Here is a 27,033-nt window from a genome sequence, read left to right as displayed (position 1 = left end):
GGGGTTTTGAATACATCGTATCGAATCTCAGCTCTGCCTTCTGACTGGGCTGGGCGGCTGCATGAACGACGACTGGCTGTTGTTCAGGGTTAGGGGTAAAAAGTTGGATCATAGGTCCTCATAACTGGTGCAACTGCTGCCCCTGCTGGCTGACTGATGGCACCTGCACAGGGCTGAGGAATGATGCTGATGGGGGTGTGGCCCTCCGTACACAGTGCCTGTCGGTGTATGAACTCGATTCGTGCAGGTGAAAAATGCAGTCTGTACTGACTGTACGTGCCGGAGGGGGCGTATGTTAGTTGAGAGGCGCCCTCAGTCAGCGATGAAGGGTCGAATCAGTATAGAGGACATTATCAGGGTAATTGGACACGACTTGATTAGGGGAGAAAATTGGGGGGAAAAAGTGGGGAAAATTAATAAAACAAAAATAATAATAATAATGCATAACATTACTGAAAGAATGAACAAATCACTATTTGCTGTTGTATAATTACTCCTGCCAGTAGTCAAGTCAAGTCAACTTTATTTATATAGCGCTTTTTACAATAGACATTGTCTTTACAAAATCCAGGACCAACAGATACAAAAACCCCTGTTGAGCAAGCCGAGGGCGACTGTGGCAAGGAAAAACTCCCTGAAAATTACAGGAAGAAACCTTGAGAGGAACCAGACTCAGCAGGGCCCATTCTTCTTGGGTGGCCTGGAGGATACTTTAAATAAATACACGATTTACACAAAGCATACAAACACAGAATTAAATGATCCAAAAGTTATAACTGGTAATAAATAGATAAATAAATAAATAATAATAGAGTTGTTATTCGCTCTAGTCTTCAATAAAGTCTGTAGTGATTTCTTGTCATTCTTGGTGCAATTACTCCAGACACGTCACATCCGGCAGGAGCAGCATCGTTGTCATGGTAGTCTCGACTTTTAATCCTTAACCTCGGCGGGTAAACAGGTTTCCATCAGAATGCCTTTGGAGTAAAACAACAGAGAATGTAGTTAATAATGTACAATGCTAGTTGAGTAAAACAGTTTTACAGAGAGTTTTAGACTCCGGCAGCCCTAATTATTACAGCATAACTAAAAGGGAGAGCGAGCAGGTAACAAGGTCATGAAGGCTTTCACAGGACATCAGCGCCCACCTCTCCTACCCAAACCGGAGTGATCGGACAAGAGAGGCAGAACGACAGCAACCCAACATCCCTGATCACCACAAGTTTCTATGACCAAGAACCCCCAAGCTCTGCGCCTTTGTCTATACTAATCAAAAGCCTGAGAAAATAAATATGTTTTCAGTTTAGACTTAAACATTGAGATTGTGTCCGAATCCCGAACAGAGGCAGGAAGATTATTCCAAAGTTGTGGAGCTTTGTAAGAAAATGCTCTTCCACCAGCTGTGATCTTTTTAATTTTAGGAACTACAAGTAATCCTGCACCTTGTGAGCGAAGTGGACGCGCTGGGTTGTAGTGATTAATAAGTTCCCTCAGATACTGTGGAGCCAGACCATGTAGCGCTTTATAAGTTAGTAAAAGTATTTTGTAATCAATGCGGAATTTAACTGGCAGCCAGTGTAGAGATGATAGAACAGGACTAATATGATCACATTTTTTAGTTAATAATAGAGAAATATGAGAGTTATTGTTGTTTCTTGTAGATACATTTTATAAAAAAGAAAGGAATTTATTACGGTGTAAGGTACAGAACACGTACTGTATTGAAATGTGGTGTGTGTTTTATGTACATTACTACTGTGTATTATTGTTTATTATTGTTTATTACAGGAATGTCTATTTTATCATTTAAGATTGAAGGGAAAATATACTTTTATTTATAACGAAAAAGACCATTTAAGACATTAGAAAGGTTAAGTAAGGGGGTGGTCTGGGAGGTCTGGCACGGATTAATTATATTTACATTATTTCTTACGGGAAAAATAGGTTTAACTAATGAACATTTTGACTTAAGAACAGCCCTTTAGAACCAGTCAAATTTGTAAGTCAAGGGTCTACTGTATTCCGTTTAGTAAAGGTGCATTAACAGGCGGTGCACAAACTGTGAAAAAAGCGGAAAAGCGCAAAAGCTATTTTGTTTACTCATGTGAATGCGCCTTTACTGTACAGAATACGGTATTAAGCATAAGGAAACAAAAGTTAACGTAAAGTGCAGGTTTTATTGTATTTTTATATTGATTTTTAACTGGTTTCAATTATATTTCAGTGTTTCTATATTATATTTGTGTTATTTTCAGTGTATAGGTGGCCAACATAACCCCATTATTTTATGCAGTTCCACAGTGCCATGGATCTCATTAACAGGTTTTCCATACATCCTTATGGGAAAAAATATCTTGAAACTTAACGTCTTTTAAACTCAACGCCACTCCCAGAACCAATTAAGGTCGAGTGTTAAGGTAGCACTGTACATAAAAAGTAGTCCCATGAGCAAATGCTGTATTGTTTACATTTACAAATTTTACTAAAACGTTCGGCTGTACATTCCTAGGTGGAAAAAAAAATCAGATATTTTATCAGAAAATTAGCAAGCACTAAGCAAATACACTGCTGGTTACTGCAGTGCACTGTCGGAGGGAAAATGCTGCTTAATTTGTCATCTTGTTTCTTGTATGCAAAGATAAATTCATGAAAATATTTCAATATTTGATATAAAACTCAAAGGAGCACATGTCAAGGTGTCAATTTTTCAAAATATCTTTCTATTTTGTTATGCCCAGAATTGTACAAATGTGGCCTGCTACCATCTACTAACTGCTGTGGAATAGTGATAATAAAATAGTGAAATAGTGATAAATTGTGATAATAGGACCAGTCCGCTGAAGAACAGTTTCGACCTCAATCACTTTGCTGAACGCAACACCCTGGACTACAAACTGGACCTATTATTTACTATAATTTATTAGCATTTGCACCTTTACATAATTTGTCTACCTTACACATATCTACACAATTATATACCCATTAAGACCATATATAGTTATTTAGTTACTGCAATTTCCCTCTGGGATCAATAAAGGATTCTGATTCAGATTATTTTACATATCTATCTATATTATTATTTTTTATATATAAATACCTAGCTATTTCTTATGCTTATTATTATTATTATTATTATGTATATATTACAATAGATCTACTATGTGTATATACCATATATGTAGTTAGTTATAATAATTATGTTAACCATAGATATATAAGTTTACTGATATTCTTTGTTTTTTTGCACTATTTAGTGCTACTATTTATACTTCTGGTAGATGCTAACTGCATTTCGTTGCCTTGTACCTGTACTGAGCAATGACAAAGTTGAATCAATCAATCAATCAGTCTATCTATCCATCCATCCATCCATCCATCCATCTTATCTGTCTGTGTCTGTCTGTCTGTCTGTCTGTCTGTCTGTCTGTCTGTCTGTCCGTCCGTCCGTCCGTCTATCCATCCATCCATCTATCTTATCCATCTATCCGTCCATCCATCCATCTGTCTATCTATCTAGCTATCCATCCATCCATCTATCTTATCTATCTATCCATCCATCCATCTATCCATCCGTCCGTCCGTTTGTCCATCCATCCATCTGTCTATCTATCTATCTATCTATCTATCTATCTATCTATCTATCTATCTATCTATCTATCTATCCATCCTATCCATCCTATCCATCCTATCCATCCTATCCATCCTATCCATCCATCCATCCATCCATCCATCCATCCATCCATCCATCCATCTATCCGTCCATCCATCTGTCTATCTATCTATCCATCCATCTGTCCGTCCGTCCGTCCGTTTGTCCATCCATCCATCTGTCTATCGTCCGTCCGTTCGTCTATCTATCTATCTATCTATCTATCTATCTATCTATCTATCTATCTATCTATCTATCTATCTATCTATCTATCTATCTATCTATCTATCTATCTATCTATCTATCTAGCTAGCTAGCTATCTATTTGTCAATAATGGTCAACCCTGATGTGAAAATTTTTTTCAAAAAAGAAAGATTGCAAAGTAGCATCATTTTTAGTAGTGGTCTTAGACTTTTGGCTTCCACTACAAGGCCATTTTCATGAATTGAATACTGAGAGTGGACTAAAGCTACCGGGGGTAGAATTTTGTTGTGGTGAGGCTTGATTTAGCAACACTCAGATTACTAGGCCAGTATCTTAACCGCTGAGTTACGGCCGTCCCTCTGTATTAGTTTAAACTGCTGTAGATATTTGATTGGTGTTAATTTAAAAAAATACTTAGAACCAACCTGATCAAATAATTACAGGAATATTTGAAAGATGAATCAAATACTAAAATACAACAATAATAACAATAATTACAGTATTTAATTATTTGCAGGCGTTATTGTGTCTAAATGAAAAAAGGCAACTTGGGACTTTGCAGCATTAAATACGTAAACACACACACACACACACACACACACACACTTTCTGACCAAAAATACTTGGACACATGACCTTCTCACAAGACTTAACATATCTGTGGGAATTTGTGACCATTTAGTCAAAAGTGTATTTGTGTGGCCGTGCAAGATGTTGGTTAAGATTGATGTTCCAGTTCATTCTAAAGCAGTTCAGTGGGAAGATCAGGGCTCTGTGCAGGCCACTGGACACAGTCATGCTGGAATAGGAAAGGGCCTTTCCTAAACTGTTGCTGCAAAGCTGGAAGTATATAATTCCCCTTATATAATTAATTTATTACACCTGTTAGCAATTGTTATGACTGAAAATTAGAAGAGGTGTCCCAATACTTTTGGTCACACAAACACAAATGCACTATTGCTGACGAAAGCTCGAGGCTAGAGGATGCTCGAGTGACTGTTTTCTGTCTGAGTGCATTTGTGTGTGTATTTGCATGTGATGAAACCCACATATGTCTGGGGTAAATGCATGTTGCCATGGCAACAATGTGTACTCCCCTCAGCTGACCTAGATTCGGATTGTCCAATAACGAGCCTCAGTCCTTTTTTTATCCTTTTTTTTTTATCCAGTCTGGTGATAAGATTAACACAAACTAACACGCACTGTAAAACCTCTCCAAAGCTTCCATGTGTAAACTTCTATAATCCTCTACAGCAGCAGGGTCTCAGTGAGCCTAGAGGGGGGTCCTGTTGCATTTGCTGATGGGACAAGTGATGGGACGGATATATTAATAGGCTATTAGCATACGAGAGATCTTTTGTGATGTCATATAGATCTATTTTAAACTACCTATAGTCTATGTTGGGTCAGATATGTGTGTGTTATGTCTTGACCTGTTATGTCTACACCAACCAGCAGGTGGTTTAATGGTGTTGATAGATTAAGAGTGGATAAATCTGACACAAGGGTCTGTCCGAAAATCTAGTGAGTTCTCTACATAGACAGCATTTTGTCATCCTATCCGCTCCTGGGAGAAAGGCTGTTTAAATTCATAGATACCTTAAAATGCTGCCAACTGAGATGCCTTATTTTTACTGAACATTGAATGAGCATCCAATCCTTCCTCTGTGGTCAAGGCAATCCCAGAATTCAGTGCAGCACAACTTTTCTCACAAAAAAGTACAAATATGGAGGACAGATGTGGCGCATCGAACAAATGTAAATACATTTTCATTGCTTTTTAATTTGTATAAAGGTGCGTAATTTATTTGCAAATTTGGGCTTGTCAATAACAATTTAACCATTTTTGGTACACACAGGAGGATGTTAGCTGGCATGCTAGCGGGTTGTGTCTCCTCAGTCCATTAGTTTGAATGGCCTGATGCTAACTGTCTTAGCTCAGTAATAGTCTTAGTAGTAATGTCTAAAGTAGTGGTCTAAATAATCTGCTTTTAAGTTCGATGTCTTCTTAGAATCCTCTCTATCTAGGCAGCTGCCTAGGTGTGCACTGGGCAGCAAGGCAGCTCACTAGGTTTTCAGACAGACCCAAAGTGTAGTTTACTAAGAACTACACTTTAATTCATTCTACTCTTCATTAAGCTTTATTTGTTATACCAGGGGCAAAATGTCAATACTTATGTTTATACTACAGTGCTTATTTGTTTCTTGTCATATTTTTCCATCTTTGAGTTTCTCTTCTGTATTTGCCTGTCTAGTGCTTTGCCCATTCACCATCTACCACACACTCATCTTTTCAACCATGATTCTAGCCTCGCATCAAACTTCCTGTTTATTCATTTTTTGTGGTTTTATTGATTACCCAAATTATTTTCCATTTTTAATGGATTGGTTTAACTGCACCCTTTAAAGAGTTCATCAAACAGTGGTCTTTTATCAAGGTTGGGCAGAAAACCTTAACCCTTACCTTTTGACTAAGGAGTGCTTAAATCTAATCCAAGACTCCCTGACAGCCTGTCCTAAGTAGTGGTCTAAATAATCTGCCTTATAAGTCTGATGTCTTCTTAGAATCATCTCTATCTAGGCAGCTGCCTAGGTGTGCACTGGGCAGCAAGGCAGCTCACTAGGTTTTCAGACAGACCCAAAGTGTAGTTTACTAAGAACTACACTTTAATTCATTCTACTCTTCATTAAGCTTTACTTGTTATACCAGGGGCAAAATGTCAATACCACAGTTTCTACTCATTGCTAAGTCCACTGGCTATCCTTTCTTTCATTTTCAGAGACTCAAGTTCTCAAGTTTCCTATGGTTGCATGGTAGCTTCTGTAGTTGCTACCTGTTTTTTTGAGATTCCTACTTTCATTTGGGATGTAATTTGCTGGTGGACCGAGAAGCTGCTTATTTGTTTCTTCTCATATTTTTCCATCTTTGAGTTTCTCTTCTGTATTTGGCTGACTAGCCCTTTGCCCATTCACCATCTACCACACTTGAGCGGGCACTCATCTTTTCAACCATGGTTCTAGCCTCGATTTGATTGGATTGGTTTAACTGCACCTATTAAAGAGTCCATCAAACAGTGGTCTTTTATCAAGGTTTACCCTTATCTTATGACTAAGGAGTGCTTAAATCTAATTCAAGACTCCCTGACAGCCTGCATGACTGTGGACAGTGTCACCTAGGATCTTTTTGAGGAGTTTTTTGAATTGGTTTGTCTGTACCTATTGAAAAATCCACCAAACAGTCTTCTGTCAAGTGTGTCAACTATAATCTTAACATAGGGTGACAGTTTTCCAAGACAAAATGGTAAAAGTGTTTTATTAATAAATGCAACATGAAGCAATTAGATGAAAAAGCAGTAGTCATCCATCACAACCAGTCTTAGGGTCTGTCTGAAAACCTAGTGAGCTGCCTTGCTGCCCACTGCCTACCTAGGAAGCATTTTAGTGAAAAAGATTCTAATAAGACATCATTTAGCGCATCATCTGTCCCCAACGTTTTAGCTTACTAAACTAACACAGTTAACCTTAGGCCATTTAAACTAATAGGCTGAGGCGACACAACCCGCTAGCATGCCAGCTAAGTAGGCATCTCCGTAGGCAGCATCATAAGGCATCTAAGTATTTAGACAGAGTTCTTCTTGGGAGTGCGCATAGGATGACAAAAAATAAACAGACCCTTAATGGGGAAAGTCCAGTACTGATCAGCTTCATCAGGGACAATGGTAGGGATAGTGGGGCAGTGGAGCTGGGGGTCACCAAGTACAAGGTTGTGGGTTTGAATCCAGGCAATGGTGGACCGTACAGTGGCTGCCCCTGCACTCTTCCCAGGTTATTTTGGAGCTGGGGTCAATGTGAGTGAAGAATGTTATTGTACTGCCCTAAATTGTTTGTGCCAAGATCTAGAGTGGATATAAAAAGTCTACACACCCCTGTTACAATGCCTGGTTTTTGTGATGTGACCTTCAATGTGACCTGTGATCTTTACATACACTGCCTGGCCAAAAAAAGGTCACACACTCTAATATTTCGTTGGACCGCCTTTAGCTTTGATTACGGCACGTATTCGCTGTGGCATCGTTTCCACAAGCTTCTGCAATGTCACAACATTTATTTCTGTCCAGAGTTGCATTAATTTTTCCCCAAGATCTTGTATTGATGATTTGGACCACTGCGCAAAGTCTTCTCCAGCACATCCCAAAGATTCTCAATGGGGTTCAGGTCTGGACTCTGTGGTGGCCAATCCATGTGTGAAAAGGATGTCTCATGCTCCCTGAACCACTCTTTCACAATTTTAGCCCGATGAATCCTGGCATTGTCATCTTGGAATATGCCCGTGTCATCAGGGAAGAAAAAATCCATTGATGGAATAACCTGGTTGTTCAGTATATTCAGGTAGTCAGCTGACCTCAGTGTTTGGGCACATAACGTTGCTAAACCTAGACCTGACCAACTGCAGCAACCCCAGATCATAGCACTGCCCCCACAGGCTTGTACGGTAGGCACTAGGCATGATGGGTGCATCACTTCAGCCACCTCTCTTCTTACCCTGATGCGCCCATCACTCTAGAACAGGGTCAATCTGGACTCATCAGACCACATGACCTTCTTCCATTGCTCCAGAGTCCAATCTTTATGCTCCCTGGCAAATTGAAGCCGTTTTTCCCGGTTTACCTCACTGACAAGTGGTTTTCTTAAGGCTACACAGCTGTTTAGTCCCAATCCCTTGAGTTCCCTTTGTATTGTGCATGTGGAAATGCTCTTACTTTCATTATTAAACATATCCCTGAGTTCTACTGTAGTTTTTCTATGATTTGATTTCACCAAAAGTTTAAGTGATCGCCGATCATGATCATTCAAGATTTTTTTCTGACCACATTCCTTCCTCGAAGATGATGTTTCCCCTCTGTTCTTCTACTTTTTAATAATGCGTTAGACAGTTCTTAACCCGATTTTAGTAGTTTCAGCAATCTCCTTAGATGTTTTCTCTGCTTGATGCATGCCAATAATTTGACCCTTATGAAACAGATTAACATCTTTTCCACGACCACAGGATGTGTCTTTCGACATGGTTGTTTAACAAATGAGAAGCTACTTACTGCATCAGTTAGGGTTAAATAACTTGTTGCCAGCTGAAACATAATCACCAATTCAGTAATTATTCAATGGGAGGCTCTTACCTATTTGCTTAGTTAAATCCAGGTGGTGAACTTTTTTTTGGCCAGGCAGTGTATAAACAATAAAACTAAAATCCTGTGGGGGAATAAAAATGTGGTTGCTTATATAATAAAACCCCTAAACTGATACTTTGTTGAAGCACCTTTGATTTTATTACAGCATGTGGTCTCTTTGAGTAGGAGCCTATCAGCATGGCACATCTTAACTTGGCAATCTTTGCACACTCTTTCCTGCAAAAGTGAGAAGAATTGTGGTCTCAAGGTCATAATATTAGTTACTTGGTGTGAAACTTATCTTTTAACCACCTGGCAACGCTGCTCTAACATGATGTTCAGTTAAACAATTGTATAAATTGTTTGCTGATATAGTGTATGCTTTTCTTTCTCTGTAGAAACCTGTCCAAGAAATACCAACCCAAGAAGACCTCCAGAGAAGAGGAGGAGAGCAAGTAAGATAGCATTTCTTTAACTCTACAGTAAACGTCAGGATAAACAAATGATAAATGTATAGCTGGGGTAAATCGCACAATAAAATAATATAAAATGTGTGGGTGTGTTATGTGCTTACTGTTGATGTAACTTCCTGTGTCAGATACACGTGGTGCCGAGCATTCCTGGTATCCCTGAATGAGCTAAATGACTACGCTGGACAGCACGAGCTTGTGGCAGAAAATATGTCATCACAGATCATTACTGAGCTCACGAAATACTCACAGGAACTCAAAACAGAGAGGAAAACCGTAAGTGATGTCACAAACACAAGGTCAAGGCTTCTGTTAAAATGTTTGGTATGCATTTCTTATTTCTAAGTCTATTGAATTATGCAACAATAGGTCTCTAAAAATCCCCATAAAATTGAAAAGACCAACAATATTTTAGTGTGAGAACATGAATTGCACAATCTCACCCCTAATCATGCCATACACAGAGCAGGAATACACACAGATAAATGTTTTGGATCCTGAGTTTCACAAAAAATTACAAAATGTATTAGAACCCCAAATCAGAAAATGACAGAATGGAAACTGCAAATAAAATAAAAATGCAGTGTTTCTTACATTTACTTTGACTTTTTTTATTCAGCAGACAGTTTAAACCCAGGATATTTCATGTTTTATCTGCTCAACTTCATTTCATTTGTTATTAAACATCCATTCCTGCATTTCAGGCCTGCAGCACATTCCAAAAAATGTTGGGGGCAATTTAGGGCTAGTAATGAGGTGAAAAAACTAAATAATGATGTGATTCCAAACAGGTAATGTCAACAGGTGATTGTAATCATGGTTTGGTACAAAATCACCATCCAGGAAATACTGAGTCTTTTAGGAGCAAAGATGGACAGAGCATCTCTATTATGTCAACAAATGAGTGAGAAAGTTATTAAAATGTTTTAAAACAATGAACCTCAAAGAAAGATTGGAAGTGATTTGTATATGTCCCCCTCTACAGTGCATAATATCATTAAACAGTTTAATAAATCTGGATGAATTTCACTGCATCCTCAGTGAAATCCTGCATCCATTCCCTCAGATGGCACTGCATCAAGAACCGCCACTCAACAGATGCTACTTAAAACTTTATTGTGCAAAAACAAAGCTTAATGTTAAAAATGTCCAGAAGCAGCGCCAAGTTCTCTGGGCTTGGAGGTATCTGGAATGGACCATCACACAGTAGAAACATGTATTGGGGTCAGACAAATCAGTAATTTAGACCTTTTTTGGAAGAAATGGAAACTGGGTGGACACTGACCAAAGACTGCTTCAGACTGTTATCAGCAACAAGTTTAAAAGCCAGGGTCTGTCATGGTATGGGGCTGTGTCTGTGCCCTTGGCAAAGGTCATTTACACTTCTGTGATGGCAGCATTAATGCAGAAAAGTACATTGAGATCTTAGAGCAACATGTGCTGCATTCAAGACGTCATCTTTTCCAGGGACGTCCATGCATTTTCAAGAAGACAATGCAAAAACACAACAATTACAAAGACATGTCTGCGGAAGAAGAGGATACGGGTACTGGACTGGCCTGCCTGCAGTCCTGACCTGTCTCCAAAAGAAAATGTGTGGTGAATTGTGAAACAAAAAACGACGACCCCGTACTGTTGCACAGTTGGTAGGTAGAATGGGACAAAATAAAAGCTGAAACACTAAATCACTTGGTATCCTCGGTGCCAAATTGTCTTAAGGAATGGCAACCATACAAAGTGGTAAATACTTTACCATCCCAATTTGTTTGGAATGTGTTGCAGGCCTGAAATGCAAGAATAATTGTATATTAATACATGAAATGAAGTTGACGAGACTAAACATGAAATATCTCAGGTTTATACTGTCTGCAATTAAATAAAAGTCAAAGTAAATATAAGAAACACTTTTTCCCCACACCTCTGAGTTTCTGAGTGTGCCTGATTGTTTGGGACTGACACCTTGGTTAGTGTAATGTTATCACATTATGGCTGTTTTTCTTTTTCTTTGTTAAACTTTCAGCTTTAGCAGCAGGATAAAAAGAGGGTATTGAAATGAACCATATGCTTTCTGGATTAAACAGTAAAGTACCTGCCCCTGTGTGTTTGGGGGGATGGGTTGAGCAGTTGTACATGTGTTTCAGTGGGTCTGTGAGACTCGGCTTAGTGAAACGCTTCAGGCTTACACACCCATTAATTTATTTATCAGCCTGTTTATCTACCTACTTACTTAAAAATCCAGCCATCGCTCTGATTCAACAGTCAAAACATCCACACATTCATTCATCCACCAACATCTTTAGATGTCTTAACATTCACACATCTCAATGACTGACAGATCATTGTTATCCATCCCTCTATCTATATGGTATTTACTCTGTCTTTTTAGTCATTCATCTTTTTATCCTTTTATCTACTGACTTCATGCTTCCATTCATTTATCATCCATCCACCTAACCATCCATTCTTTTATCGATCTATTGCTCCATCTATCACCATCTAGTTTAGTGGTTGGCCATGAAATTTTGCAAGGGGCCACATAAGAAACTGGGACTGTTGTGAAGGGCAGGACCAATGGGCTGAACTTAGTTCTACACAATACAGTGGTACCTTGAAACTCAATGCCAATTGGTTCTGGGAGTGGCGTTGAGTTTAAAAGGCGTTGAGTTTCAAGTTTTTTTTTTTTTTTTCATAAGAATGTATGGGAAGCCTGTTTATGCGCTCCACAGTCTCGTGGAACTACATATATTTTAGGGTATGTAAAATAATGGGGTTGTTTTTGACACTTATACACTGAACAAATATAATATAAAAACACTGTAATACAATTAAAACCAGTTAGTTTATTGTTTCCTTATGTGTCTTAATTGTGGAGATGCTTGATCTTGGAATACCATATTCCGTTCAGTAAGGGCGCATTCACATGAGAAGCGGCACAATAGTTTTTGCACTGACTGTGCCATTATTTCCTATGGAGTGTGGTGGTGCACAAAGCTTAACTTAATTGTACTAAAATGAGAAGGAATTTTATTAGTGGAGAGAACTTATGAGCAGTAATAATTGAGAGGTTTAGTGTTCCTGTGTCACTTTTTAATACATTGTCACATTAAACTTTTTTAACGATAAGCATTTTAGGAAGCATTCTCTAGGAAAAAAGCTGATTTTCCAGAACCCCGAGCTATAACACAAGTTTAAAGGTGAAACGGGGCCGCTCAGGTGGCGCAGCGGTAAAAACACATGCTGGAACCAGAGCTGGGATCTCGAATACATCGTATTAAATCTTAGCTCTGCCTACCGGCTAAGGCTGATTGGCCAAATGAACAACGATTGGCCTGTTGTTCAGATATGGGCGGGACTAAACCGGATGGGGTCTCTCTCCCATGACTGGTGCAATTACAGCTGTAATCTGCTGTCTGATTGATGGCGCCTGCACAGAGATGAGAAAAGACTGCTTTTAGGGTGTGTCCTCTCCGTATACAACGCTGAGCTGCACTGCCCTCGTCAAAGTGCAGGTGATAAAATGCATACGACATGCTGCCCACGTGTCGAAGGGGGCGTGTGTTAGCTTTGTTCTCCCCAATCAGAGCAGGGATCGGCATTGGTGGAGAGGAAGCATGACGCAATCGGGCAATTGGACGCGCTTAAAAGGGAGAAAAAGGGGAGAAAATGCATAAAGAAAAAAAGAAAAGTAGAACAGGAAAAAAATCCAGCTAAACACAGATACATGTGGAGCTTTTAGAGTGAATTTGATGGTTATTCCTCACAAATGCAGATTCGTCTCATATGCACACTTTGATGGTGTTTTACCACACCGCTCAGGCCAAGCGCTGAACAAAGTGACTGTTCATTGTTAATTTTAAATTAAATAAATTATTTATTTTAAAAAGTGCTGAGTTTCAAAGATTTTGAGTTTAGGGGACGTTGAGTTACAAGGTACCACTGTACTTAATTTATCTCTTTTAAAAGGCAATAAATTGTACTGTTTTGATAAGCGTTTTCTGGTAACAGTAGATGTTACAATCAAGCAATAAAAATGAGAAACAGGCAGCATAAAAAACATCGTTATTTCACTATCAACTTTCACGAAAACAATGGTGAACAAAATGTGCAGGTTTTAAATGAACTTACATTAAGTGCTATTACTATTATGTTTGGAGTCTAATTACCTAATTTGCAGCTAATCTTGACTGCTCGGCCCTGGATGCATCCTTGATGCGTTCTGTATCGTTTAAGTTCTTGTATTTCACTGTTTGGTCTCGTAATGGCGATTTAAATTGTAATTCTTAAACAAGGCAGTCTGTTCTTCACAAACTAAACACACAGTTGTACGTCTGAGTTCAGTAAATAAATACTTAGACGTCCATGTCTTGTTAAAAACTTATACATTTTGTAACAGTCCTTTCAAAATAAAAACAATGCTGTTATATTGCATATATAATGCACACTTATTTACATCTGGTTTAAAATGACCACTGATCTCATGCAGGCCGGTTGGGGACCCGGTGGCCTTACAATGCCTAGGTGTGATCTAGATGGTGACATGTATCCACAAAAATTTTATGGTACAAAAACAAAAAAGAACATTAAAAATTTTGGTCACACATACTGCTGTTGTTTAGAACTAGGGCCCTACCTAATTCATGGTCGTGAAATTACGTAATTCAAGTGCCTCACGTTTATTGTTTCATTTGCACTATAAGGCGGACCTAGCAGTCCTACGGCAATTGAGTTAGCAATTGGTTAGTCAAAATGTCCAAGACGTTGAAGTCTAAAGCAGCTTAAAAACACTACTCAAGAGGACATGGTAACAAAGTTTGGACAAAACAAAATTGCCTGGCGCTCAGGTGGCACAGCGGTAAAACATGCTAGCACACCAGAGCTGACATCTTGAACTTGTCGGTTAGAAACTCAGCTCTGTCATCTGGCAGGCTGGGCAGCTACATGAACAACGATTGGCTGTTTTTTAAGGGGGGTGCTGGACGGGACCTTATAACTCAATTGCGAATGCAATTACGACTTCTGCTGGCTGATTGATGGTGCCTGCACAGAGACTAGGGATGGATGAGGATCAGGGTGTGTCTCTTCGTACACAAAGCTGATCCACATATGAACTCTGAAAGGATGCAGTCGGCTACTGCACACATGTCGGAGGGGGCGTGTGTTAGTCAAGGCTCTACTCAGTCAGAGTGGAGGTTAACGTTAGTAGAGAGGAAGCGTAATGCAATTGGGGTAATTGGATACGACTAGATTAAGGGGGAAAAAATAAAATAAAATAAATTGCCTGTTGATCCCAATAAATTCTGTGAATGCACAGAGGGCTGTGTCAAAACACAGACGAGTATTTTCGTCTTTGAGACAGAGCCTGAAGCCTAGAACCATCACTGGATATTCTAGGTTTACATTCAACCATTAAAGTAGGCTATGCTGTGTATTGTAGCTTCTATTCATTCTATCATTTGGTTTATGATGTTATTTATTGATTGCCGTGAAATGTGGCACTTTTCTTTAAGAATCTGTGAAATATGTGATTTTTGAAAAACCAGGTCCGTGAAATTACGCACATTTTCCTGTGAATTTAGTAGGACCCTAATTATAACATTATTTAACTGGTGAATTACTCTACTTTTTTGACTTTTGCATTACACTCACACTTGTGTTCTCACATTTCAATAAGAATAATTCGAATAGAAAGAAAGCATTTTTTTTATTTTATTTTTTTATTTGGTTCAACGGAGGTCAGCTTCTCTTTTAACAGTGTTGATTGGTCAGATGTGTTCCAACTTCTCCACCATGTCTAAGCCAATTGTGTGTGCGTGTGTGTTTGTGTGTCGGTGTGTACCTGTGCATGTATGTTAGGTTCCAGGTTCCTCTGTGTTTGGGAGAAGTAGGAAAACCTGAGGGTAGTGCAGCTTAATTTAAAGAGGAAGTGCTGCTCATCTACAATGATATGAAAAACGGCTCTTTTGTATGCAAATGTGTGTGTGTGTGTGTGTGTGTAACAAGGGTAATGCTATGGTAAGGCTATAACAAGGAACAAGGATATCAGGGGTAATACTATGGCTTGACAATAACAAGGTACAATGAGCTAAGATAAGCTAAACTGCCCTACTTTAAGCTAGGTTAAGCTAAGTTAAGCTACCCTACCATACCCTACTGTTTGGGCAAATCAGGAGGCAGAGGCAGAGAAAGAGGGGTGTGGGACATAAACAAAAACATTAAGTCCATGTGCCAGGTGAAGCTGGAACCATGACAACTAGTCACCATGCTGTATCTTTCTTACAGTGCCATGGTTAGAATAGAACGCCTTTATTTGTCATTTATACATATACAGACGTACAACAAAATTCTCAAAATTCAATCCCAGATTGTTTTTTTTTTGGAAGCTGGGGTCAAATAGCAGTCATTGTAGGTGCCCTTGTAGCAGGGAGGAACAGTGGCTGCATGGCAGAGCTGAGATTCGAACTCTCAAAGCTCTGCCTACTAGGCTACCACTGTCCCATGGTTCTGATATAACATGGTTCTAATATACTGTATATATAGTATAAGGGCTGCCATTAACGACTATTTTTCTATCGATTAATCTATAGACTATTTTATCGATTAGTCAGTTAATCTAAACGATTAATTTTCCTCCAAGATATTTAATTCATCAATGAATCTCATTTACGTTTCTTTAATTTTAACACCAAACTGTATGGCGTAATAATATGGCACAAAACTAAATGTAAACAGGGTTTATGTCCTATTATCAAATTCTCAAGTGCTCCATAGTAAACAAAGTGTAACATTTGTTTATGGCATTCCGTACACAAAGCAAAGTGCTTAAACTTATAGCAGAAATAAAATAGTTAGAGGTGGGCACGTCTCATTAAGTCCAACGTACAGTAACGACAGAATGAGCCCAGATTCTAACCTACACATTCACTCAAAACTTACTTCACATTCTAAGCCATGTAAACAAAATGGTAAGTGTTTTACATGGAAAGCTTTTTGCGCTTTGAGCACCGCGACAATCGCAAAAATCGCGAGCCCAACGCAGCAAAGTGCACGGCTGTCTAACTGAACTCCCTAAGAAATACGGTATTCCTAGATCTCTGTGATTAAGAAGCTTAATGAAACAATAGAAACAGGATGATTAGACTAAATTCAACAGTTCTTCTGCATTTTTGGGTTTTGCCTCAAAAAAATGCGTTTCAGACGTCAGCCCACAAGTTCTCTATGGGATTGAGGTCAGGGGATTGGGCTGTAACCAAGATGTTTTGGGTCATTGTCATGTTGAAACACCCATTTTAAGGACATTTCTTCTTCCACATAGGGCAACATGATCTCCTCAAGTATTCTGATATATTTAAATTGATCCATGATCCTTCGTATGCGATAAACAGGCATAACACCACAACAACATCTCCATATCATCATTTTGTACCACCATACTTTACTGTCTTCACAGTGAACTTTGGCTTGAATTCAGTGCTCAGGGGACGTCTGACATACTGTCTACGGCCACTAGACCAAAAAAGAACAATTTTGCTTTCACCAGTCCACAAAATGTTGAGCCATTTCTCTTTGGACCAGTCAGTGTGTTCCTTGGCAAATGTGAACCCATTCAGGACACGTCTTTTTCTTAACAACGGAACTTTGCAAGGAGTTCTTGCTGGTAAATTGGCTTCACCTAATCATCTTCTGTACTCACTGGTAACTTCAGATGTTCCTTGATCAATCTGGAGGTGATCATTGGCTGAGTATTTGCCATTTTGGCTATTCTTCGATCCTTTTGAACAGTAGTTCCACGCTTCCTTCTGCATCTTTCAGGTTTTGGATGTCACATCAAGGCATTTGAGATGATTTTAGCTGAGCAGCCTAGAATTTGCTGCACTTCTCTGTATGTTTTTTCCTCTACAATCAACTTTTTAATCAAAGTACGCTGTTCATCAGAACAATGTCTGGAACAACCCATTTTACCCAATATTTCAGAAGGAAATGCGCTATGACCAACCTGTGCAACATTTGCCACCCTCCTACCTTAAATAAGGGCCAAAATTGACACCCGTTCTTCTGCAGAATGAATGACTTCACCAATTGAACTCCTCACTGCTATTATTTTGAACAACCCTCTTTCAATCAATGCTTCGATTACTCAGAATGAGCGGCATGCATGTCCTAATTGTTGGGTTTGTTTTGTTTTCATTACTCTACTACACTTTCAAGTGAATTATTTGCAATGTAGAAATATATTTTTTACTAAAAAAAGTGATTTATCAGGTTAATGGTGTTGGACTGCTATTTTTTTTAACACCACTGTATATACATTTCAAAGTATATCTATACATCCTGGCTTCTTCAGAAGAGATTGCAGGTGCTAGACTGGTCTGCCTGCAGTCTAGACATGTATTCATATGTAATATACAACAAAGATCCCAGCTTTTTAAATATGTTGAAATGATTGTGTAAATACAAAAACAATAAAGTTGATTAGTTGGAATATCACAAGTCTTTATAATGTCTTTACATTTTTTTCTACTGTCCCAACGTTTTTGGGATCAGGTTTGAATATGTCTATGTACACTCCTACTAGGGAACACCAGAACATCACAGATGTGAGTCAAAAGACTGAATTAATGTTTACATCAAACGTCAGACTTATTGCTAGTGCTGTAGTTTGTACATGCAAAAAAAACATCCAGTGAGAAGCAGTTCTGCAAGCAGAAAAGAATGACCAGACAGGTCTGAGCTTCCGGTAAGGCTACGGTAAATTAAATAACTACTCTTTGCAATCATGATGAGCAGAAAAGCGTCTCAGAATGCAAAATACGTAGACTCTTAAGGTCGTGGCCTACAACAGCAGCATACCACATCTGGTTCCACTCCAGTCAAGAATAGGAAGCTGAGGCTACAGTGAAAACTGTACAGTTAAGAAAACATTGACTGATGAAATGACCAAAAACACTAGTTTTGAAACGCTGAGGTAACAGATGATTAACATTCCACATCTTGATCATTTTATGCGTTGCTCTTCGTATGTATCTCGATTTTTTTGACAAAAAAGATATCAGGTTCAGAATTTGGCATAAACAGCATTTTCCGGTCTGACAGAACAAGTGCTAGAATAATGAATGACAATAAATGAATGAATAAATGAATAACTAACTAAATAATATATAAATAATATATGACTTTTCCTCACTTTGTTTCTCACAGCAGTTCAATGATGGACGGAAGGCCCAGCAGCAAATTGAGAACAGCTGGAAGCAGCTGGAACAGGTGATTCTTTTTCTTCATACTTATCAATTAAGATAAGATAAGATAACCTTTTAGTACCCCACAGGGGGACATTTGCATCAGTACAGCAACTTAATGGGATACAAAGATATAGAAAAGTGTTTATACATATATTAAAAAATAGAAATGTAAGAAATCAGAAAAAGTTGGGACAGTATGGAAAATGCAAATACAATAAAAATGCAGTGTTCCTTACTTTTACTTTGACTTTTATTTGATTGAAGACAGTTTGAATCCAAGATATTTCATGTTTTATCTGTTCAACTTCATCTCATTTGTTAATAAACATTCCTGCATTTCAAGCCTGCAACACATTCCAAAAAAGTTGGGACGGGGGCAATTTAGGGCTAGTAATGAAGTAAAAAAAACGAAACAAAGATGTACAGGTGATTGTATTCATGGTTTGGTACAAAAGCAGCATTCAGAAAAGGCTGAATTGATGAGCAAAGATGATCAGAGGATCTCCAGTTTTTCAACAAATGTGTGAGAAAATGAAATGATTGAAATGTTTAAAAACAATGAACCTCAAAGAAAGATTGGAAGGGATTTGCATATTTCTCCCTCTACAGTGCATAATATCCGTAAATGATTTAAGGAATCAGGAGGAATTTCAGTGCATAAAGGCCAAGGGAGCAAGCTTAAGCTGAACGCCCGTGATCTTCGATCCCTCAGACGGCACTGCATCAAGAACCCCCACTCAACAATAGCTGATATAACCACATGGGTGAGGGATTACTTTGGCAAACCTTTGTCAAGCACTACAATACAGAGTTACATGCACAAATGCCACTTAAAACTTTACTGTGCAAAAAAGAAGCCTTATGTTAACCATGTCCAGAAGCGGCGTTGACTTCTCTGGACTCTGAGGCATCTAGGATGGACCATCACACAGTGGAAACGTGTATTGTGGTCAGATGAATCAGCATTCCAGGTCTTTTTTTGCACTGTTGCACATCTTAAGACGTGTTTGCAGGAAGAATGGGACACAATAAAAGCTGAAACACTAAATCACTTGGTCTCCTCGGTGCCAAAACATCTATTAAGTGTGGTGAAAAAGAATGGCAACATTACAAAGTGGTAAATACTTTACTGTCGCAACTTGTGTTGCAGGCCTGAAACGCAGGAATGGATGTTTATTAATAAATGAAATTAAGTTGAGCAGATAAAACATGAAATATCTCAGATTCATCCTGTCTGCAATCAAATAAAAGTCAAAGTCAATGTAAGAAACTGTGTTTTTTTATTATTTGTATTTTTCATGCTGTCCCAACTTTTTCTGATTCGGGGTTGTACAAAAATGACAAAAAGTCTATCATAACAGAAGTTAACAGATATTGCACTGACCGGTATTGCACATGCTTCAAGTTTACTTTAGATGAGTGCAGATATAAGAACGATATAAATTACTGTGATGATTGTCAGTGCTTGGGGCAGTGCTGGTTATAGAGTCTGACAGCAGAAGGAAGAAATGAGCTGTGATGTCCCTCCCTCGAGGAACGCAGGTGGAGAAGCCTGTCGCTGAAGGAGCTGCTCAGTGCTGCCACTGCCTCATGCAGTGGGTGAGCGGTGTTCTCCATTAAGGATGACAGCTTGGCCATCATCCTTCCTTCACCTACTGCCTCCACAGCCCAGGACAGAACTCACCTTCCTGATCAGTTTGTCCAGTTTCTTTCTGTCTGCTGTAGTAATGCTGCTACCCCAGCACACAACTCCATAGAAAATGGCTGATGTCACCACTGAGTCATAAAAAGAATTGAGAAGGACCCATTGTATTCCAAAGGGCTTTGCATAAAATGGGTAAAGCTTTGAACTGTCAATTAAAAGGTTGAGAGTTTGAATCCCGGCTCTGCCATGCAGCTACGGTTGGGCCCTTGAGAAAGGCTTTTAAGCCTCTCAGCTCCAGGTGGTGCTGTCCAATGGCTGACCCTGCACAATTACCTTAGCTTTCAAACAAGCTGAAATATGCGGAGAGGGAATTTCATCATACTGTACACGTGTATATGTGTATATGACAAATAAAGGCATTCCATGTTATCTTGGTCAAGGTTGTGCTGGGTCTAGCACCACCCAACAATACTGGGCACAGGCTAGGAAAACACCCCAAACAAGGCGTTCCATCATTTCGCTTTAGCTAGCTAACAACTTAAGCATTCGGTGCTCAGGTGATGCAGCAGTAAAACACACTAGCACACTAGCACACCAGAGCTGACATCTTAAACTTGTTGGTTAGAATCCCAGCTCTGCTACCAGCAGGCTGGGCGGCTATGTGAACAGTAATTGGCTTGTTGTTCTGGGATGCAACTGATGCAATTACGACCTCTGCTGGCTTATTGATGGTGCCTGCACAGAGACGAGGGATAATGTAGATAGGGTGTGTCTCTCTGTACACAAAGCTGTTCTGCATATGAACTCGCCTCGTGCAGGTGAAAAGATGCAGTCGGCTATTTCACACATGTCGAACGGGGCATGTGTTAGTCACAGCTCTTCTCAGCCAGAGTGGAGGTCAACATCAGTAGAGAGGAATCGGGTAATTGGATATGACTAGATTGGGAGGAAAATTAGGGGAAAATGCAAGCATTTATTATATTTTTTTTTCAATGAAGCGGGATAGGTCTGAATTTGCGCACACAGAGCATTTGGTCCATCTCTGGCCTGCTTAATAGTTTTAAAAGCAAAGATTTGAATGTTAAAAACATTGTTTAAAAAAAAACTTTTTAGTACATTCAGACAGAAAATCATAACTCAACCCCTACCATTTATTTCTGAACCCACCAAGGGTCGCCCCTCCCATAGTGTACATTTTATGTAATAAAAATGTATTTCTCAACCACTTAGGCAAGGCAAGGCAAGTTTATTTGTATAGCACCTTTCATACACAGTGGCAATTCAAAGTGCTTTACATAAGGAAAAAAAAAGTTAATTAAAAGCATTAAAACATTCCTGAGATCTAGAACCTCAGAAAGACTTCTTGCAAACATTTAGTTACAATTAAGAGAGCATGAAATTCAAACAAGAGAGATAAAAAATTAAGAACATGAAAAATTAAAAGAAAATATTGTAAAATATACCCTACAATTTAGAATGTACACTACTCTATAAAAGGAATTATTAAGAACATGAAAAACTAAAAGAAATATGGTAAAATGAGGGTAATAGCAAAAATTTTGAGCTCAATCATAGGCACAAGAAAAAAGAAAAGTTTTTAACCTGGATTTAAACATTTCTACATTTAAGAAACACCTAATATCTCCTGGCAGTCTGTTCCAGTTATATGCAGCCCAACAGCTAAATGCTGCTTCACCGTGTTTAGTTTGGACCGTGTTATATTCTCTAAACATTTCTGAGATGTATTCTGGGCCGAACCCATTCAGTGATTTATAGACCAGTAGCAGCACTTTAAATTCTATTCTGTAACTAACCGGAAGCCAGTGTACACTCTAAAAAGTCATGTGTTAAAAACGACACACACTGTGTGGAATTTCAACACATGTACGGACGGAGTGTGCTCAGGGACGACACATACTGTGTTGATTTAAACACAGTAAATGTGTCATCCTGTTTTTGCACACCCACCGTGTTAGGGTACTTAACACACACAATGTGTTGTTCTCACACAATGTGTGTTGATTATGTGTAATCAAGAAAATGGGTAAAATAAAGACTAATACAAATATAGCCATTTTATTTTACTGTATAATATTACAAATGTTTAAATAACATTCTTTTTTTGTGACAATACATTAAAACAAGATTACAAACAGTTTAACAGTAAATGTACAAAATATATCTTCCTTGAACTTTCTTTTCCATTCTTAAACAGGGCTCTAGACTAACGTTTTGCACTGGTTGCACCTAACTTTTTTTCTTAGGTGCACCAGCACAAAAGTTAGGTGCACCCAAATTTTCGACCGCATCGCATTTAACACCGCAGTTTTACAGGTTCACTTTTTTTATTTATTTTTTTATCACTGTCCATACAGGCAATATTGACTTGGAAATAACTAACAATCTGGTCAACATGGCCTCGTCTGATGATCTGTTTGCTGCTGCCTGACAATGAAGGGCAGTGGGGAGAGGGGGACACTTGGGCAGTGCATTTATCGCGGCATGTAATGTGTTTTATAGATGCATTGGGCTTTTTCAGCCTTTCAATTCGAAATGTATTAGAACCAGTCACAAATATACTATTGCCGGCCACTGTCTTCCCATGCTCTTTACAGTTAATATACTGTAGTAATTATACAGTTAATACAGTTAATTATAGTATTATAGACTAATTATAGCACACTTATAAAAATTATAAAAATAATAGAGTAAATGTGTATGTATGTGTGTATATCTATTTATATGTGTGTGTATATTTAAAATTATATGTATATGTTTGTGTGTGTGTTAGAGTGTAATCTTAAATGCAGTGCATTATATTATCGGCTTTACTGAATCTTTTACACAGATTCCCAAAATCGCTTGCGGTGCACTCACTGCGTATTTTGACTACATGTATTGTAATATATTTTGGTCTTTTAGTTATTTTTATATTTTACTTAACGAAAATATTGTCGTGTTTTTACTTTCACTATCGCGGCATTTTACCGCTAGCATTAGCCCCTTGCTACTGTAGAGGGTCGGCTCACCTAGCCGCTGTCCGGTGGGGATGCTGCGGGTCTTTTGCTGTGCGGTGGTGGAGGTGTGGGAATAAAGGCACACGGCAGGGTCGAGTCACTTTAACTGTTTAGTCAGGACTTAAGTGAGCGTTACAACACTTTACACCGCCGAGCTCCAGAACCCGAACTTCCATTCTGGAACATCCGGCGAGTCTCGTACACAAAACTAAACTTACTGCAGAACGTCCGAACGCACGTGTGCTGCATTCTGATTGGCTGAGCTGAATGTCGCTCACATATCACCGCTACAATATTGTCCCGCCCTTCACTATCTCTGATTGGTTTAGACCATGATATTGGCCTAATGTGTGTCTGTTGTTTTTTTTTTCCCTCGGATGCCTGGTCGCACCGGTGCGACCTGAGATTTTTTTTAGTCGCACCATTGAGAAATTAGGTCGCATGTGCGACCAAATTGGTCGCACTCTAGAGCCCTGTTAAAGATGGTTGCAAAAACTCGTAAAACGTCTGTTCCTCTGTCCTAAAAGAAAGACAAAAAATATCATTACAAGGTACTGTGTAATCACAATACAAAATATTAACTAAGACATTTACAACATTTAATATTTTGAATAACATTCTGATTAGTCAACCAACCAAATGAGTAATCAGCTAACACAACTAATATTCCTCCAAATTTGTCATCAGATGTCTCTGATTATTCACATAGGCTGGTTTAACAAATTATTAAACAAGTCACCTGAAAACTAGTTACAGAATACAAGCTAAAATGTTTACTTTACCAGAATAAAGTAAATCGGATGATGAATTTTGGAAGAGTTGTGCTTTACCCTAAATACATACAGGGGTTGGACAAAATAACTGAAACACCTGGTTTTAGACCACAATAATTTATTAGTATGGTGTAGGGCCTCCTTTTGCGGCCAATACAGCGTCAATTCGTCTTGGAAATGACATATACAAGTCCTGCACAGTGGTCAGAGGGATTTTAAGCCATTCTTCTTGCAGGATAGTGGCCAGGTCACTACGTGATGCTGGTGGAGGAAAACGTTTCCTGACTCGCTTCTCCAAAACACCCCAAAGTGGCTCAATAATATTTAGATCTGGTGACTGCAGGCCATGGGAGATGTTCAACTTCACTTTCATGTTCATCAAACCAATCTTTCACCAGTCTTGCTGTGTGTATTGGTGCATTGTCATCCTGATACACGGCACCGCCATTGGATGCACATGGTCCTCCAGAATGGTTCGGTAGTCCTTGGCAGTGACGCGCCCATCTAGCACAAGTATTGGGCCAAGGGAATGCCATGATATGGCAGCCCAAACCATCACTGATCCACCCCCATGCTTCACTCTGGGCATGCAACAGTCTGGGTGGTACGCTTCTTTGGGGCTTCTCCACACCGTAACTCTCCCGGATGTGGGGAAAACAGTAAAGGTGGACTCATCAGAGAACAATACATGTTTCACATTGTCCACAGCCCAAGATTTGCGCTCCTTGCACCATTGAAACCGACGTTTGGCATCGGCACGAGTGACCAAAGGTTTGGCTATAGCAGCCCGGCCGTGTATATTGACCCTGTGGAGCTCCCGACGGACAGTTCTGGTGGAAACAGGAGAGTTGAGGTGCACATTTAATTCTGCTGTGATTTGGGCAGCCGTGGTTTTATGTTTTTTGGATACAATCCGGGTTAGCACCCGAACATCCCTTTCAGACAGCTTCCTCTTGCGTTCACAGTTAATCCTGTTGGATGTGGTTTGTCCTTCTTGGTGACATTACCCTGGATACCGTGGCTCTTGATACATCACAAAGACTTGCTGTCTTGGTCACAGATGCGCCAGCAAGACGTGCACCAACAATTTGTCCACTTTTGAACTCTGGTATGTCACCCATAATGTTGTGTGCATTGCAATATTTTGAGCAAAACTGTGCTCTTACCCTGCTAATTGAACCTTCACACTCTGCTCTTACTGGTGCAATGTGCAATTAATGAAGATTGGCCACCAGACTGGTCCAATTTAGCCATGAAACCTCCCACACTAAAATGACAGGTGTTTCAGTTATTTTGTCCAACCCCTGTATATCCACCACTACTTCTTTAATGCTAATAACAATAAGCAATGTTTCTAACGATTCGATTTAAAGAACCGATTCTTCCGAACCGATTCTGCACTTCGGAACCAACTGCATTAGGACCACTAATGAATCAATCGATTCAGTTTTTCGATTCGTTTAAACGGATGATTTAAAAGAACCGATTCGGTAAAACGAACTGAGCTAAACTAAGCTAAAACAAATGTTAAAATGATTAAAATTCGCTTCTCATAATGAGATTTAACTTAAATAATGTTACTCAATCACTGTAATCACATAGTTCCCATAGGTCAGTTAAGTAAGTCACCTTGAGAAAATGAAAAACACAGAAGGTTGCTGAGGTAACCTTATCCACAGTCATTCTGTTGTGGCGCCATTTTGACCAAACTAAAAGTCCAATTTACGGTTAGCCAGTTAGCTAACGATAAATAATACCAATAAAAAGAAAGACTAGTCAGGTTTAACAGAACATTTATTACTGAATAGTAACAGAAAAGCAAACTTAGGTTTATATTAATGTAATTCAGTGCCTCCTTTTTTACTTAACTAAGTCAATTGTGAGTCTATTGTAAGTTAAAACAGGTCACAAGGTTAAAACCTACTTTTTATAGCTTTGCTTGACTTCATAAAACACACAACAAAACACTGATAAACATGAACTAAATAAAGATTAATAAAACATACTCAATACTAGACTATTTTGAAACCCCACTGCTTTTGCATCTTACCAATAAGGATGAGTCCTGCTCCTTTCCTTGCATGGTCCAAAAAGAGGGAATCAAACGTGAAACACAGATATACTTGATAGGAGAAATGTGATTGGTTAACGCATATTTTTTTATTTATTAATTTATTTTACATTTTTCATGGGAAATAATCTATGTTTCTAGTCAGAAATGCCATTATTTTATCCAACAAATTTAAGTAAAATTGAAGAAATATATATTTATTTTTTACACAATGTATTTTCTCACAGTTCTACACATAAATGTGTAGACTAACTATTAGAGTTACTTTACATGTGTCTGTGTAAGAAGTGGCCAGAAATGACACAAAACATGTTACAGACCACAGGACACAGTAGTTGTGTAGAAAAAATGACACATTACTTTTTAGAGTGTAGAGATTTTAGAACTGGAGTGATGTGCTCAGTTCTCTTCGTCTTAGTTAGAACTCTAGCAGCAGCGTTCTGAATGAGCTGTAACTGTTTAATGGTCTTTTTGGGAAGTCCAGTTAAGAGACCATTACAATAGTCCACCCTACTGGAGATAAAAACATGGATGAGCTTCTCTAGATCTTGTTGGCACATTAGACCCTTGATTTTGGATATATTTCTAAGATAGTAGAAGGCTGTTTTGGTGATGGTTTTTATATGGCTGGTGAATGTGAGATCTGAGTCTATTAGAACCCCAAAATTTGGGACTTGGTCTTTGGTTTTTAGAGCCCGGGAACTGAGGTGTTCACTAACACTAATCCTCTTCTCTCACACTTAGCCACCACTACCCACCCACACAAATGGGCTCTGATGCTTTATAGACAGACAGTCCGCAA

The 27,033-nt window shown here is 38.9% G+C and overlaps 1 protein-coding gene and 1 long non-coding RNA gene across 3 annotated transcripts in view; one reads left to right on the top strand and one right to left on the bottom strand.

Annotated features, from left to right (window-relative positions):
* LOC134330175 (formin-binding protein 1) overlaps window positions 1-27,033 on the top strand; it is a 173,276-nt gene that overhangs the window by 83,913 nt on the left and 62,330 nt on the right. For both annotated transcript variants that reach the window (XM_063011186.1, XM_063011187.1), the window contains exons 3-5: window positions 9,418-9,474; window positions 9,618-9,765; window positions 18,685-18,747. In XM_063011186.1, the coding sequence (XP_062867256.1) occupies window positions 9,418-9,474; window positions 9,618-9,765; window positions 18,685-18,747 (268 nt within the window). The remainder of the gene's footprint in view (window positions 1-9,417; window positions 9,475-9,617; window positions 9,766-18,684; window positions 18,748-27,033) is intronic.
* LOC134330176 (uncharacterized) lies at window positions 507-23,557 on the bottom strand. Its single transcript, XR_010014986.1, has 2 exons — window positions 23,400-23,557; window positions 507-977 (listed from the first exon to the last, which is right to left on the bottom strand). It is a non-coding gene; the product is annotated as an uncharacterized LOC134330176 (long non-coding RNA).

The sequence above is a fragment of the Trichomycterus rosablanca genome, chromosome 16 (assembly GCF_030014385.1).
Source record: "Trichomycterus rosablanca isolate fTriRos1 chromosome 16, fTriRos1.hap1, whole genome shotgun sequence".
In the NCBI taxonomy this organism is placed as follows: domain Eukaryota; kingdom Metazoa; phylum Chordata; class Actinopteri; order Siluriformes; family Trichomycteridae; genus Trichomycterus; species Trichomycterus rosablanca.
The sequence above is the reverse complement of the archived record's forward strand: the minus strand, read 5'-3'. Positions and strand labels throughout refer to the sequence as shown.